The sequence below is a fragment of the Nicotiana tabacum genome, chromosome 4 (genome assembly GCF_000715075.1).
Source record: "Nicotiana tabacum cultivar K326 chromosome 4, ASM71507v2, whole genome shotgun sequence".
NCBI classification, from domain to species: Eukaryota; Viridiplantae; Streptophyta; class Magnoliopsida; order Solanales; family Solanaceae; genus Nicotiana; species Nicotiana tabacum.
Window position 1 is genome coordinate 33,699,555 of NC_134083.1, and position 14,462 is coordinate 33,714,016.

Sequence of the window (14,462 nt, forward strand, 5' to 3'; positions counted from 1 at the left end):
GGTAGAAAAATCACCAAATACTAAAAACAAGAGTAGTGAAAGGGCGATAACAAAAAACGGACAATGGAGGGAATACGAAGAGACATGGAAGGAATCGGGTAAAAATAATACGGGCTAGTCATTTTTCGAACTGATAATTAAAAAATGGCTAACTTTAGCAAAGTATTTGTAAAATAATCATTATTTTGCTGAAATACGAAAAGTTCCAGTGTAAATGAAACTTTTACCTATAAACTTTCAGCATATTATGCTAGAATTACAGCACACGAAAAGTTACGTAGGATTACAACTCCAACACATTATAAAAATCTATCGGCTTATGCTGAAATATTTTCAAATTTTATAAATTTGGATTATCCATTACTATTTCTGATATTTACTACGGAACCGGCCTAGGTAGTTGACCTTTTGACACAACCAAAAAAAATAGAAAATAATCATACACTAACACTAAGCCCTTTTTCTATACACCTTTGGCCTGCAAAAGTTTGTCTTCACTTCTTCAACTTCCACTCCATTGATACTCTCTCTTCTCACTGCAAAAACATGTCTCACATTTCCACTATTATAAACCTCTTCATCCATCTCTTCAGATCAACTACGACTCTCAATTTCAGCAATGGATTCCATTTCCATGATCTCCTCTTTAATTTTCATCTTCTGCGCTTCCTGCTTTTCCGGAGCTAATTCTTCGACGCTCGGAGTCAATTACGTTTCGCCGCTTCTCGAAATTCAGGAACGGGAAAGGGCACCTTCTTCAGTCCAATTAACTGCCGCCTACGGCGTTCTTAATCGCTTAATTCCTTCCCATTTTTCGAGTTTTGAGTTCCACGTCATTCCCAAGGTGCATTTATAAACACTTAATTTCTTGATTAGATGCGTTCGCTTTGATTGGTTACGAAGGGAAAATTTGTTTTCATCAGTTGTTCGTTTTAATACATGGTAGCAGCAAATTAAAGAGAGGTTGTCACGCTTTTCATGCGTTTTCTGTAGGAACATTGTGGTGGAGAATCTTGTTTCACCATAAGCAATCACCCTGGTTCGGCTCGAGAAGGTTCTCCTGAAATTTTGTAAGTTACAAATATTTTTTGTGTTGCCAAATGCGGCGGTTTACAGTGACAATATCCTTTAAGTAGTAAATTTTTGGTGCTTCTTTCTCGGATAGATTTCATCAATGGTCATTCAAGTTAAGCTTTGTAAACACAGAAGTCACTTTTCCTAATTTTGTAACACAAAAGGTCATTTTAGGATAGCCATATTAACAGAAATATACGAGTGACCAAAAAATGCAACTTTTGGCCAGAAAACTAACGTGGCTATCCTAATCCTCTAATTAATTTAGTAAAATGGATTAACAACTTTAAATTGAAATGAAAAATGAAAAATTTTGGCCGGAAAACTAACGTGATATTGCTGGCGTTTCTAAGAGAGGCATGAGTGTGAAGAGAAGAATCATGATTGAATGTGTCACTACTGTGTTTAAAAAGAAGTCTATAGTTTCTAAGAATAGAGTATCTTGAGGAGTGTTTTTGGGATTTTTGTCTTAAATCTACATTTTAAATGGCACAACTGATGAGGTCATGATTCGCAATTGTGTGATGCACTCTATACTGTTTATGTTGCTTATTAAGCAGTATTTTTGGGCTGATGTTTATGAGCAGTAGTGTTTAGTTTGTTAACCTTTTGTACGTCAATTGGTGATTTTGAAAGTTAATTCAAATATGAGCTGTAATTTTTGCATTAGTTTGTAAGTTCAAATAGGAGGAGTAGTTTTTGTCGTGATCACAGTTTGCTAACTGCAATGACCAAGTTGTGAATTCAAAGTAGAAGATGACTTTGTGTAAAATTTTAATAAATTAATTAGATGATTAGAATAGCCACGCCAATTTTCCGGCCAAAATTTGTATTTTTAATCACTTTTATATTTCTGTTAATTAGGCTATACTAAAATGACTTTTGTGTTACAAAAGAAAGAAAAGTGACTTTTGTGTTACAAAGCTTAACTTGAATGACCATTGATGAAATATACCCCTTCTTTCTCCTTTCTGTTTTTATAAAGCTTTAGTGAGTTATTATTAGAGTCTGGAGATTGATGGAGTAGTTCTAGTAATCAAATGGGTTTGAGCACTACAAATATGCAATATAATTAGTACGATAATGTTTGAATATAGCTGGTCAGGGTAAGTAGTCAAAATTCTGTATTGCGTCCTGACAAATAGTGGGATACTACACAAGCCTGTTTAGAGACATAGTATTGCTTTTGTGTAGAGAGTTCAATGAGCTCAGTTTGACTTTGTGCTAAACATATAGTATTGCTTTTCAACATTGCATTTCTGTTATGTAGCAGAACTTCGATAATACCATAATAAAACTATTAAAAGAAATGCTTTTTCTCCATTTTTTATAACTTAACAAGTCTTAATCTCTGTTATACATAATGTATTGCCCGCGAAAGGAAATTATGGAACTCTATTAGTAAGTCTATCTGGATGTTACGCAGAGTAAGTGGAACCACAGCAGTAGAGATATTGTCAGGTCTTCATTGGTACTTGAAATATTGGTGTGGAGCACATATATCATGGAGCAAAACAGGTGGAGCACAATTAGCTTCTGTACCTAACCCTGGCTCTCTCCCTGCTGTTCAAGATGCAGGAGTAGTAGTAAAGAGACCTGTTCCTTGGAGCTATTACCAGAATGCTGTCACATCAAGCTGTAAACCAACAGTTTTTTTTAAAAAACCTTTTAGACACTTTTTGAGTCTTTTCATAGATCAGGAGGCATACTTAAACTTTGTCGATATCTGTTTCTAGATACATTTGCCTGGTGGGATTGGGAAAGGTGGGAACAAGAGATTGACTGGATGGCTCTCCAGGGAATCAATTTGCCATTGGCTTTCACTGGGCAAGAAGCTATATGGCAAAAGGTCTTCAAGGTACTTTCCTTTGACCCTAGTGTCATATTGATTGTCTCAGTTGAAGATTCCTAGTTCTTCTTACTGATTTAGGTTGAATAAGATTGGCAATTTTCCATTTCACTGGGCGAACTCATACTGCGAAAATCCATAGACAACAAGTTTGCTAGAAATATTAAGGTGCAGGTGTTTGGTGAAAGGTTCATGTCAAACATTTTGATACAGAAAAATTCAGACGCTGCTTAAGTTGACTTAATGAAGTTATTTTTTTACTCTTTGAATCAGCCTGGAGATTACTTTAATGTAACAGAACATTTTCTTTTTTGGCTAGTACATTCATGAAGGGCAAATCGGATTTTCAGTCTTTATATCAGACGAGATGCTACTGTTGATGATATGAAAATTAATTGTCGTCTGCACTTATATGATGTCTCTGAGTCTGAAAAATCCACTTGTGCGTAATCTACTGCTCAGTTTTGACTCTGAAGATACTTTTAGAACTTCAACTTTCCAGTATGAGCCTTCAGTTTGCTATAGTGGATATATGCTTATTGTAGAACATGCTGAAACCTGAACTTGAGTATAATATTAAGCCTCTTTGGATGGAACATTGCTCTTACTGTGTCCTTTATGGGTTGAATTTGTGCACTTATATTTTTGACAAGTGGTTTTACTTGTGCAGAACTTCAATATTAGTAATTCAAATCTGGATGATTTCTTTGGAGGTCCAGCATTTCTTGCATGGTCACGTATGGGAAACCTACATAGGTGAGCTTCTAGTCATTGACCTCTCTATACTATTTATTGAAGTCCCAAGTGTTATCGGTGTTTTGGAGTTATAGTTTTACTATTCCACATTTCCCTCATACTATCATCAAATTTTCCAAGGCAATTTTCTCTTGCTTTCTCCTTAAAATGCATTCCTAATTTATGCTTCGAGTGTGATCAAATATTTCCAGATAAAAAGGGCAATCTGAACGTTGAACATATATTTGTCAGTCTCTATTTTCTTAACACTACGGTGAGACACTAGGGAATTACGAACTAAAAAGGAGAAGAATCAAGAACCTATATGAAGACAAAAAAAAAACTAAAAGAAAAGTTAAAGAAGTATGAAACTTTTACAGGAAACCAATTAAAAATTAAAACAAAGGCAAGATTAAAAAGAGGAAACTTTTCCAGTGTTTTTCTTACTTTAGTTAGTTTGAAACATACTCATTACGTAGCCTCATTTGCTGAAGTAATGACAAAAAAACCTAGCTATATTAATGATTTTTTGCTCCGGATTAATATGTTATTGATTCTATCTCCATTACCTTGTTCATTGAAAAATAAAAGAGAGAAAAATTATCACTTGGTACTCTCAATGTGCAGCTAACTGGTCAGTATAAATGTGTTAAACTCTTTTTGGGTATTTCATTTTTTTCACCTATCTAATCGAGTGTCATTATAGTAATTTTTAATGAAAATTGGGGAAAGGGTGCTTCATTTGAAGAATTGAGTTCTTTTTGCATCATGCATTGCAATCAAATAGTTCAGGTTTTTTGCAATATAGTTCTCTCTTAGAAATTTGAAGATGTGTACTGCCTATAATAAGTCACATGAAATTGATGGTGTTATTTTCCAATGATTAGATCATTCAGGAGCTACTTTTTGTTGTATCATGAACTTATTTAGCATTGCTATTCAATGTAAAATGTAATCTTATGGAATTTAACTTCATTTCATGGCTCAATAGTTACTTTTCCCATAAGCAATTTGGCTAACATGTTCTTATTTCTATTATATTTCTATTCTCTTTAATTTTCTAACATAATGCATCTATCATAGATGGGGTGGGCCACTGCCGCAAAGGTGGCTAGATCAGCAACTCATTCTGCAGAAGAAAATTCTTGCCAGAATGTTTGAACTTGGGATGACGCCAGGTACAGCTATATAAGCGTATTTTAAAGCTTTCTTAAGTTTCCTTCTTTTCCTAACTGAGAAAGGTTTGTTTCTTGGGTAGAAAGGAGTCAGAAGTTGAATCATTCCTTTAAATTCTATATAATTTTGATGAAGTGCCGACATAGTTTTTTTCCAAAAAAAATGAAAAAATGAGGATGAGAGTAAACTAAAAGGCTGCTTTCCTCATATAAAAAAGTTTAGCTTTCACAAAATAATGTTTTGCTTCCTGTGGAATTCTTTAGACATTAAAATATAATCATAGTAACATGTTTCTTGTTTAATTTCCAAAACTTTCGTGAATGTTTAAAACAAATTAAAAGATCTCTAGAATGTTGAGGATTAAATATATAATGTGGGCTTGACTTCTGTGTTTTGTTGCCTTGGTGAACCAAATTAAGCTGTGCATCTTTCAGTTCTTCCAGCCTTTTCTGGTAATGTTCCGGCAGCACTGAAGCATGTATTTCCATCAGCAAAGATAAATCGTCTGGGGAATTGGTATATACTTGCACATCTGCTTTAACACAAAGTACTAGATTGGTGATTTTAAAAAAGCTAATGCCTCTATCTACTATTTTCTTTCCTTTATTTTCTTTGGACTCTTTCAATCTTTCCATTGGATTTCCTGTGGAGATAACTTGACAAAATCAGCTAGCAGGAAGGATTTCCCTCATAATCTTATTTTGTATCGTTTCTTAATTTTGCAAGAAAAAAGTTTAAGAAATAAAAAGTATTTGGACTGATCCTTCTTGATGATGACATGACTAATGATTTAGAAATACTTGCTGAAAATATTAGACATTATTCTAAGTATAATGTCCAATTACTTCTAAAGTTTCTCTCTAGTAATTAATTCGCCAAGTACAAACATATCTATTATGAAATGGTTTCTTCTGATGGTTTTATCTGTTTTTAATAAGTGATGCAATCATGCAAAATATCACCCAGTTGTTATGCTTTGTAATCAATTAAACAACACAATATACCATGAGATGAGCTATGAAGGGGTCTTTTAGTAATATTCTCAAATTCTTGCACTGGAACTGATAACCTAACATTGTCCTTGGACTGTTGATGAGAATTAAGTGCATTATTTTCATAACATAGGATTTTTGCTATTTATTTACAAATAATTATTGGTTTCAGGTTTACTGTGAATAGTGATCCCAGATGGTGCTGCACATATCTTCTTGATGCAACTGATCCTTTGTTTGTTGAAATCGGAAAAGCATTTATTGAACAACAGCTTAAAGGTATGGTAATAGAAATTTTTTGTCACAATCGGATCAATTGCCGTCTCAATTTGATACTGTAATAGTAAGATTTTGTAGCTCAAAATAGCCTTTCTTTCTGTTTTATTCTTTTCTTGTTGGGGCCAAACCTTGCTTTTCAGAATATGGAAGGAGCAGCCATATATATAACTGGTAAGTTGTTTCAATTCCATTCTTGTCAGGTAGAAAGATTGATTTACTATCAGTGACGTTGAGTTATCTTATCGTCCCACATGGGGATGTGTTAGGGATTCCAAAGGGTTTATATAAATCTTGGGCCACTCCACACATTGCCTTAAGGTTCTTCGTTGGATGCTCAGATTCTTTCACAAGTTAGAAGTCAACAATACATCCAGAAAGTTTATGTTATTCAGAAACTGTACTGGGGGTAGTTTTGCACTCTATCTTGCTAATGTCTTACCATAGTACACAGATCAATGGGTTGCTTATACAGTATTTAGAACGCTGTAACTGCATCAACTAATTCTGGGCACTGATAGATGACATTAACTTTCGATTTTGTATGATATTAGTTTTCTATGTTCCATGCTCTTCAGCAGCAGTTTTCTACTGCATTGAAAATATATTTACTGATAAACTGACTAAAAAGATCCAGTTTTTGACCTCCCGTTTTGTCTGATCCCAAATGAGAGGAATAAATGGAAGGAAATTAGAAGTAGAATACAAAAGTAGATTGAACTGAGACAGAGAGAGCGAGGTAGCTGAAAATGAGCCGCGAGAAAGTCTTCCATGTTTGTTTTGGGAGTTCAGGTTGGCATTATAGCACTAACTTCATTCCTTGATGTTTTGTATTTTGTACTCGACTCAATTAGGTTATCATAATATATGTTAGGAAACTGTGACTTGCCTTCGCTACTCTCTAAAGCCAAAGTTTTACTTCTATTGTTTAATCTAATATTGAAAACTAGTTGACATAGATTGGTCATTTTCCATGATCATTCATTCCTTCAAATATTTAGAACCTGTTAAACTCTTGACATGTCAGCATAAGTGGCTCTATTTCTCCATCTCCATTTTCCAACAGTCTTATTTCAGTCAGACATGATCTCCAACACTTACCTTATCAAAAAAGAAAAAGCATCTTTTGTCCATGATAAAGAACTGACATGTTTGCAGTAAAGCTATTGTGTGATGGTCACCATGTGGTAATAGCCTATCTTTGTAACCTTGTCCAACTTTGTCTCATCCCAGTTGGAAAATGTCAATCTATTGCAGTGATACCTTTGATGAGAACACACCACCTGTTGATGATCCAGAGTATATCTCTTCATTGGGGGCCACAATTTTTGAAGGAATGCAAAGTGCTGATTCTGATGCAGTTTGGCTAATGCAGGTGAAATGGCTTAACTCTTGCAGAAGATTGTCCAATTTTGGGAATCTCTGATTTTTGTCTACTGGTATCTGAAACTCCTGTTCAGTTAATCCTGTTTAGTTCTTTGTATGGGTATTCATTAGCATTCTGTCTTCAGTTTGCCTGAATCGTTGAATTGTCAATCTACTCCTCTGGCATGGCGCACACAGCTTCTCTCTTATATCATTTTCTTTTATTTTTCCAGGGATGGCTTTTCACTTATGATCCTTTCTGGAGACCTCCACAGATGAAGGTTGCCTTCTTAATCTTTATTTCCCTCCTTTTCAATATCTTACGTTCATGCTGATTACTTCTTCAAGGAAAAAAATGTTCATGCTGTTTAACTAAAGCATATTGCATATTGTCCTTAGCTCTTTGAGGCATGGTAACATGAAGTTTTTGGATAAATTATAGAATGTTCAATGCCTCCAAAATTTTGCCTTTATGTCACCTGAAATACTAATTATTTAAATGCACTGTATTCAGGCACTTTTGCATTCTGTTCCTCTTGGCAAGTTGATCGTTCTTGATCTTTATGCTGAAGTTAAACCTATATGGGCTACTTCAAAGCAGTTCTACGGCACCCCATACATATGGAAAGTAACATTACTATTTTGTCTTTTATGTATCTGATGCAGTCTTCAATGTCATCAAGTTCTAGATAGTCATTCCACAATAGTTAGCATGCTATTTGCTCAGTTCATCTGGCCCATCTCGGTTGAAATTAGTCTTAAATTGGTTTTTTTGGCTGGACACATTATAAATATCTTCATGGAATGACTTGGAAGGGTGTTGATTCGGATATGAGTTTTCTTAATCCGTTTGCTTAACATATACATTCTGGACTGATGCTCAGAAAGTAGTTACTTAGACATATTTTTATATGCGTCATGAATGTCGTAGATCATACTGGGCTGCTGTCAATAAATAATAATAAGCATGCTAACCTTTTGTTCTAAGAGCATTAGACACCATCCAAGCTAGACCTTGAGGTCCCTAAAATTTCAAATGGTGTGCAAGAATCTCATAAGATAGGTGTCTGGTATAGTTAGCTGTGATTCTGACAAGTCTTGACGGCAGTTCATAGCCGTCTTATTCAATATGGAGATGAAATACTGTAGCTTTCTGAGTTTCTGTGGTTGGAGCCTTCTCACCAGCATTAGCTCAGCATTTCTCTAATATAATGTGAGCTAATATATTAGCTCTAGCTACCTGATATTTGTCTTTCCAAAATTACTCAGTTTGTATTCACGACATTTCTTTACAATATTCTTAGGTGTATGCTACACAATTTTGCTGGTAACATTGAAATGTATGGAGTTCTTGATGCAGTGGGATTAGGACCTGTTGAAGCTCGTATAAGTGACAACTCAACCATGGCAAGTTTGATTGTACTCGTATTAGGTTTTCATTCTGTTTATTATTGTGTACGCTTACATAATTATAAGGAGGTTGCCCCATTCTTTGATATTCGATATCCTAGTCTTGTTAGGATCTTTGAGCAATGTGGCTGAGTTACTTCCAATGCTTCTGTCCAATTCCATCAGTTTCTTCTGAGAATGTTTGACGGGATTTCGAAATAAAACTGTGTGTTGCTTCCTTGTTCATAAAGTTAGAGATTACACGATAGTCTTAGGTGGTCTAGGTATAATTATAGGAGATTATTTGTCCCATTGGCGGTCTTAGATTTCGATCCATGAAATACTAATCTTTTAGGATCTTGTTCCTATAATTCTATTTGTCATATACCTCGGTCCTTTCTTCTTCTTCTTTCATTTTTTAAACTTTTTTACTAAATTTCTTCATGTATCACACTCTTAATTTTTTTACTTGCCTAAAGGTTGGTGTTGGGATGTCAATGGAAGGCATTGAACAGAACCCTGTGGTGTACGATTTTATGGCTGAAATGGCTTTTCAGCATAACCCAGTTGATGTCAAGGTAATGTGACAGTTTTATGGATAACCCTGTAGTCTATCATTTGATTTCTTCTGTATCTTTTCCTTTTTAGTATATTAGACCCTTCTTTCCATACATTCTAATGTAACATTTTTCACTTATCAGTTTAAGCAATTATATATGGAAAGGAACTGTCTTAGCTAAAAGAAAGTGTTGTCAGTCAAAAGACTCAAATTATTTGCTTCATAAACTGTAACAGCCTCCTCCTCTTATTCAGTTTTGACTATTGCGTGGTCAACATTCTTCAAGTTTACAAAATTTTGCTATGTTTACAAATTCTGCAGCTGAAGGATAAAGCAGTTCAAACTAGCATGTTTTTTGTCAAAGTACTTCTACATGTTATCAGTTGAAACTAGTGAATTCTGGTTGCATGTGCAACACCTAATAAGTCAGTAAAACACTTTCTTGTAGGCTTGGATAAATCTATACTCCAGAAGACGCTATGGGAGATTTGTTCAACCCATGCAAGATGCCTGGAATATTTTGTATCATACCATCTATAATTGCACTGATGGTGCTTATGTAAGTTACCTATTTATTGCTGCCTTGTTCTTCGTGAGGTGCTTATGTAAGAAATTCATATCTTTGCCTTGTCCTTCCACTAAGAGGTGTTTTAAGGATCTTCAAGTGTCATATGAAGAAACTAATGGAAGCACTGTTTGCACTTTGACATATGGTAGTATCACCTTTATAACTGATTTAATTTGGTGGAGTATTTCAGATATGCTCCTCTTGAAGTATTCTCACATCACCTAGGGACTACAATATTAAAGGATCGATGGTGTAAGTTGATAAATGGAGAAAAGGAAAACAAAATGCAAAAAATAGCATCATCTCATAACAAACAACATAATCTCTTTAGTACTGTACTCCTCAAATTCTATGGGGCTACAAACTGGTTGTTTTCGATGGAGATAAATCTAGTATGATAGTTCCATCGTGCATGTTTGGGCACTATTTCCAAGACAACATGGTTATTACTTGCCCTTTTTGCCGTAATTCCTAGTATAGTTCCTCATTTCAGTATTTGTATTCTAACAAAAGTAGTGCTATCAGAAAGTCCAAATTACCAATCTAAAAAAGTATAATCATCTGTTTATTGTCATTGTCATTCTCTTGTCCTTTACTACATTTGGGCATTTATTGGAACTTTTGGTTCTATATTTATTAATTTCCGAACTTTGATATGGTTCCTACATACCAAATGTGCATGCACTGACAAGCTTCTGCTCCCAAGACAAAAACATGCATCGATATCCAGAATACCAGAAAGTCTCTAATATAGCACCATACATTCCGAGCCTCATATGTTATATGTTCACGAGTAATAGCTGTTTATGTTGACCATTTCCCTTGTGATTCTGGTGCAGGACAAAAATAGAGATGTTATTGTCGCATTTCCAGATGTTGATCCAAAGTTCATTTCAACACTGCAAATAGCACTAAATGATATCCATGAACAAGATGGAAAACGATATTTAGGTAGAGCTATTCTGGAAGAGGCAAATGATTCCTATGATAAACCTCATCTTTGGTATTCAAATTCAGATGTTATACATGCACTAAAACTTTTCCTCGAGAGTGGAAATCAACTAACTGATAGCAGTACTTACAGGTCAGATATGCTTGTTCCTCTTAAGTTTCCTTCTTTATTTCTTCTTTTCACTTCATTATGGTAGTGGTTGTCCCTCTCAATCTTTTCAGATATGACCTCATAGACCTGACAAGACAAGCTTTGGCAAAGTATGCAAATGAACTATTCTTAGATGTTATAGAAGCATATAAATTGGATGATCTGCATGCTGTTTCACACCTTAGCCAAAAATTTCTAGGCCTTGTAAAAGATATGGATATGCTTCTAGGATGCCATGATGGATTCCTTCTAGGACCTTGGATTGAGAGTGCAAAAAAACTTGCTCAAGATGAAGATCAGGAAAGACAGGTATAGGTGCCTTTAACTTTAACACTTTTCATGCTTAAACCTGGTCACTCTATTAATCTGAATGGTCAATTTGCAGTTTGAGTGGAACGCAAGAACTCAGATTACGATGTGGTTCGATAACTCTGAGGAAGAAGCTAGTTTACTTCGCGACTATGGTATGCAAAATTTCCAAGCCTGTCGAATGTTATATACCCATGTTATTAGTCTTTCATGTTTCTGGAACCATTAATGACATTAGACACGCTCTACACTTGCTAAGCTTTGACCTACTCATCGAGTTTTGCTTTTGGAGGAAGAAGCTCGTTACACAAGGTTTTTGTTGACTCCTTGTTCTTCTTCCTTTTCTCTAGGTAACAAGTATTGGAGTGGGCTATTACGAGATTATTATGGTCCTCGGGCAGCAATTTATTTTAAGTTTCTAATAGCAAGTTTAGAAGAAGGCAAAGGCTTCAGCTTGAGAGGTTGGAGGAGGGAGTGGATCAAACTTACAAATAACTGGCAAAATAGCAGAAATGTTTTTCCTGTCAAAAGTACAGGAGATGCCCTTAAAGTTTCACAATGGCTTTTTGAGAAATACTTGCAAGATCTGGGTTCACACGATCACTTAGGTTACAACAACAACAACAACCCAGTATAATCCCACTAGTGGGGTCTGGGGAGGATAGTGTGTACGCAGACCTTACCCAGGATAGGGTAGAGAAGCTGTTTCCGATAGACCCTCGGCTCCCCCCTCCAAGAACTTCCCCACCTTGCTTTTGGGGTGACTCGAACTCACAACCTCTTGGTTGGAAGTGGAGGGTGCTAACCACTAGAGCAACCCACTCTTGTCATATATGATAGATGATAGATGTCCCACGCCCCCAATATATCCCATTTTGGTTTATGCAAGAAAAAGATTTCAGCATAGTGATCATTATGCTGCTCCAAGCTCAAGCAATTGTAATTTTAACGAATGAAATGAAAGTCTGTTTTTAATTTCATAATGTATGCATTTACCAAGTCACAAATACGAAAAGAGAAGGAAATCAAATAAATTAGAGATTTACAGCAAGAAAATACTATGTTATTATATCAGCAACCAGTGAACCAAATGCAATTATGATTCACATGTACAATCAACTCAACCCAAAATATTACTACTATTTTTTTAAAATGGAACTTTCATTTTGGGGAAGGTGAAAGGATAGAATGGCACGTGGGTTCAGGGTGCAAGGTGGAATCTTTATCACTTATACTCCCCTCAAAACTTCAACCCCATAGACAAACTGTTCTTAAATGACAAAAGTTATCACTTCCAATTTTCTTGTTTGAAAGTATTGAAAGCTGTGGTTTACTAGTAATAGTACCACCGCTGTATTTCAACCTTTTAACTTAATTAGTAGTATCATTTTGTCGACAATTCAAATAAGATGACTGGCTTGTAGGTAGAGTTGACTAGAAACTAAAAAAGTGAGGGAATTGAGAAAAAGAAAATAGGAGCAATAGAATAAGAACAACGTCATTGGGCGGAAATGTGAAATTGACGGGAAAAATAAGAAGCAGTAAAGGAACTTTAACACGAAAGATTCGTGCGCGCGGTGCCTGCCTGCCGATCATATAAATATTCGTTCGGCCAAAAATGCGTGGGCTTTTGTTTGTAACAGTCAAAAAACCATATCGTCATCGTTCTACATTTCAGGTGCTCTATTGCTGACTAGCTCCATGCTCTGCCTATTTACCACACTGTCCTAACATATTCATCTATGACTTTAAAATTAGAAAACGCAAAAATTTGATCTATTTATGTTGTCTAAAATGGCAATAGTTTCCCTCTAAACAAATTCAGAAACATAAAATATTGTACACACTTGTTTGATAGATGGAATTAATCCAAAAACTCTGAACTATTCAATATATCTGCTATAGTATCTTTTTTTCACTTAGTTTATCATTTTATAAATTATATTACATTGTTGTTGTTATTGTTATGTTTTGAAGCATTCCTTTCCCCATCTAAATTGAATTATTCACATGTACTTTCTAAAATTGGCAGGGAGAATTTGGTACTTGCAATAGATTAACTAATTAATAATACTTGACCTTAGCTGCTTATAGAACCTCCTTACTTTCGCATAGGCTGTTATCTCTTTTCTCCCAAAGTTTCGTGGACCTCTTCCTCTTTTTCTCTCTTTTTCCAAAATTCTCATATTTGATCAAAGCAAGAAGACATGAAGAAGAACAGTGCATATGAGAATTCATGGGCGGATCAGTGGGACTACAATAATACAGAACCATATTCCAAAGACACCAAAAAGAGCAATTCCGGTGGCGGAATGGCAAAGAAGGTGGGAGAAAAAACAAAGGCAGTGGCTTCAACTAGCATGAAGAAGGTGAAAGAAGGTACTTCCTCAGGTTTTCAGTGGATCAAAGACAAGTGTCAAAAAAACACCCAAAAGCACTGATTTTAATTCATTCGTCAGCTCAGTTACATGCATGATCATCTGTACATGATTGACGATACGTAGATTTCACACGGAGATTATTCCTTTCATTAGCGCATATGTATTGATCTAATAAATTTGAGATGATATATTGTCAAACAAGTCTCTTCATCTTTCTCTTTCCCAATTTTGATCTGATTGGACTAATGACCACGAGGATTTGAAGGTAGACTCATTCTTCTTCTCCAAAAGAAAATAAAAACAATAGGGAAAGAATGGGGGTATGTAATTTTTTTTTTTTTTTTTTGGTAAAAGGGGAAATCACAACCGCTACGATCTCTGCCTTTCGGGTGAGCACTCTGTGGTGAGCACTTTGTGCGCACTGGGTAAACCTCCCATGTGTAATAGCCTGCAACCGCACTAGGAAAACCCAGTGCGACAGGCTCAACCCAGAAGACATTGAGGGGGATTTCGATCTCAGGTCATCCATACGGATGATCACCCCTCCAAACCAACTGGGCAACTCCGAAGGGTTAATAAATATAATCTTATTATATGTATACATTTAATTTTTCTTTATATATATGTACATATAGCTCGAATCATATAAAATTAATTAATATGTTCAATTGAACTTACCGTATCCGT

The 14,462-nt window shown here is 35.3% G+C and overlaps 1 protein-coding gene across 2 annotated transcripts; it reads left to right on the forward strand.

The window, feature by feature from the left end:
• The first annotated feature begins 465 nt into the window (after positions 1–465).
• Positions 466–12,401, forward strand: LOC107793594 (alpha-N-acetylglucosaminidase). 2 transcript variants are annotated; one of them, XM_075251647.1, is made up of 19 exons: positions 466–844; positions 994–1,070; positions 2,501–2,712; positions 2,811–2,932; positions 3,594–3,679; positions 4,742–4,836; positions 5,254–5,350; positions 5,999–6,105; positions 6,246–6,276; positions 7,360–7,477; positions 7,701–7,748; positions 7,982–8,090; positions 8,771–8,874; positions 9,336–9,434; positions 9,864–9,974; positions 10,823–11,067; positions 11,157–11,394; positions 11,471–11,549; positions 11,745–12,401. In XM_075251647.1, exons 1-19 carry the CDS (start codon positions 620–622, stop codon positions 12,029–12,031), a joined length of 2,490 nt encoding a protein of 829 aa, XP_075107748.1. In that variant the 5' UTR covers positions 466–619; the 3' UTR covers positions 12,032–12,401. The 2 variants fall into 2 exon arrangements, with proteins under 2 accessions (XP_075107748.1, XP_075107749.1); XM_075251648.1 differs by having other exon boundaries at positions 5,269–5,350.
• The last annotated feature ends 2,061 nt before the right edge of the window (positions 12,402–14,462 follow it).

Bases quoted from the DNA above. Each gene is read 5' to 3' on its own strand.
- LOC107793594 (XM_075251647.1), top strand. From the start codon at position 620: ATGGATTCCATTTCCATGATCTCCTCTTTAATTTTCATCTTCTGCGCT. The intron at 4,837-5,253 runs GTACAGCTATAT...AACCAAATTAAG, and splicing joins TGAACTTGGGATGACGCCAG to CTGTGCATCTTTCAGTTCTT. The intron at 9,435-9,863 runs GTAATGTGACAG...ACTTTCTTGTAG, and splicing joins ATAACCCAGTTGATGTCAAG to GCTTGGATAAATCTATACTC.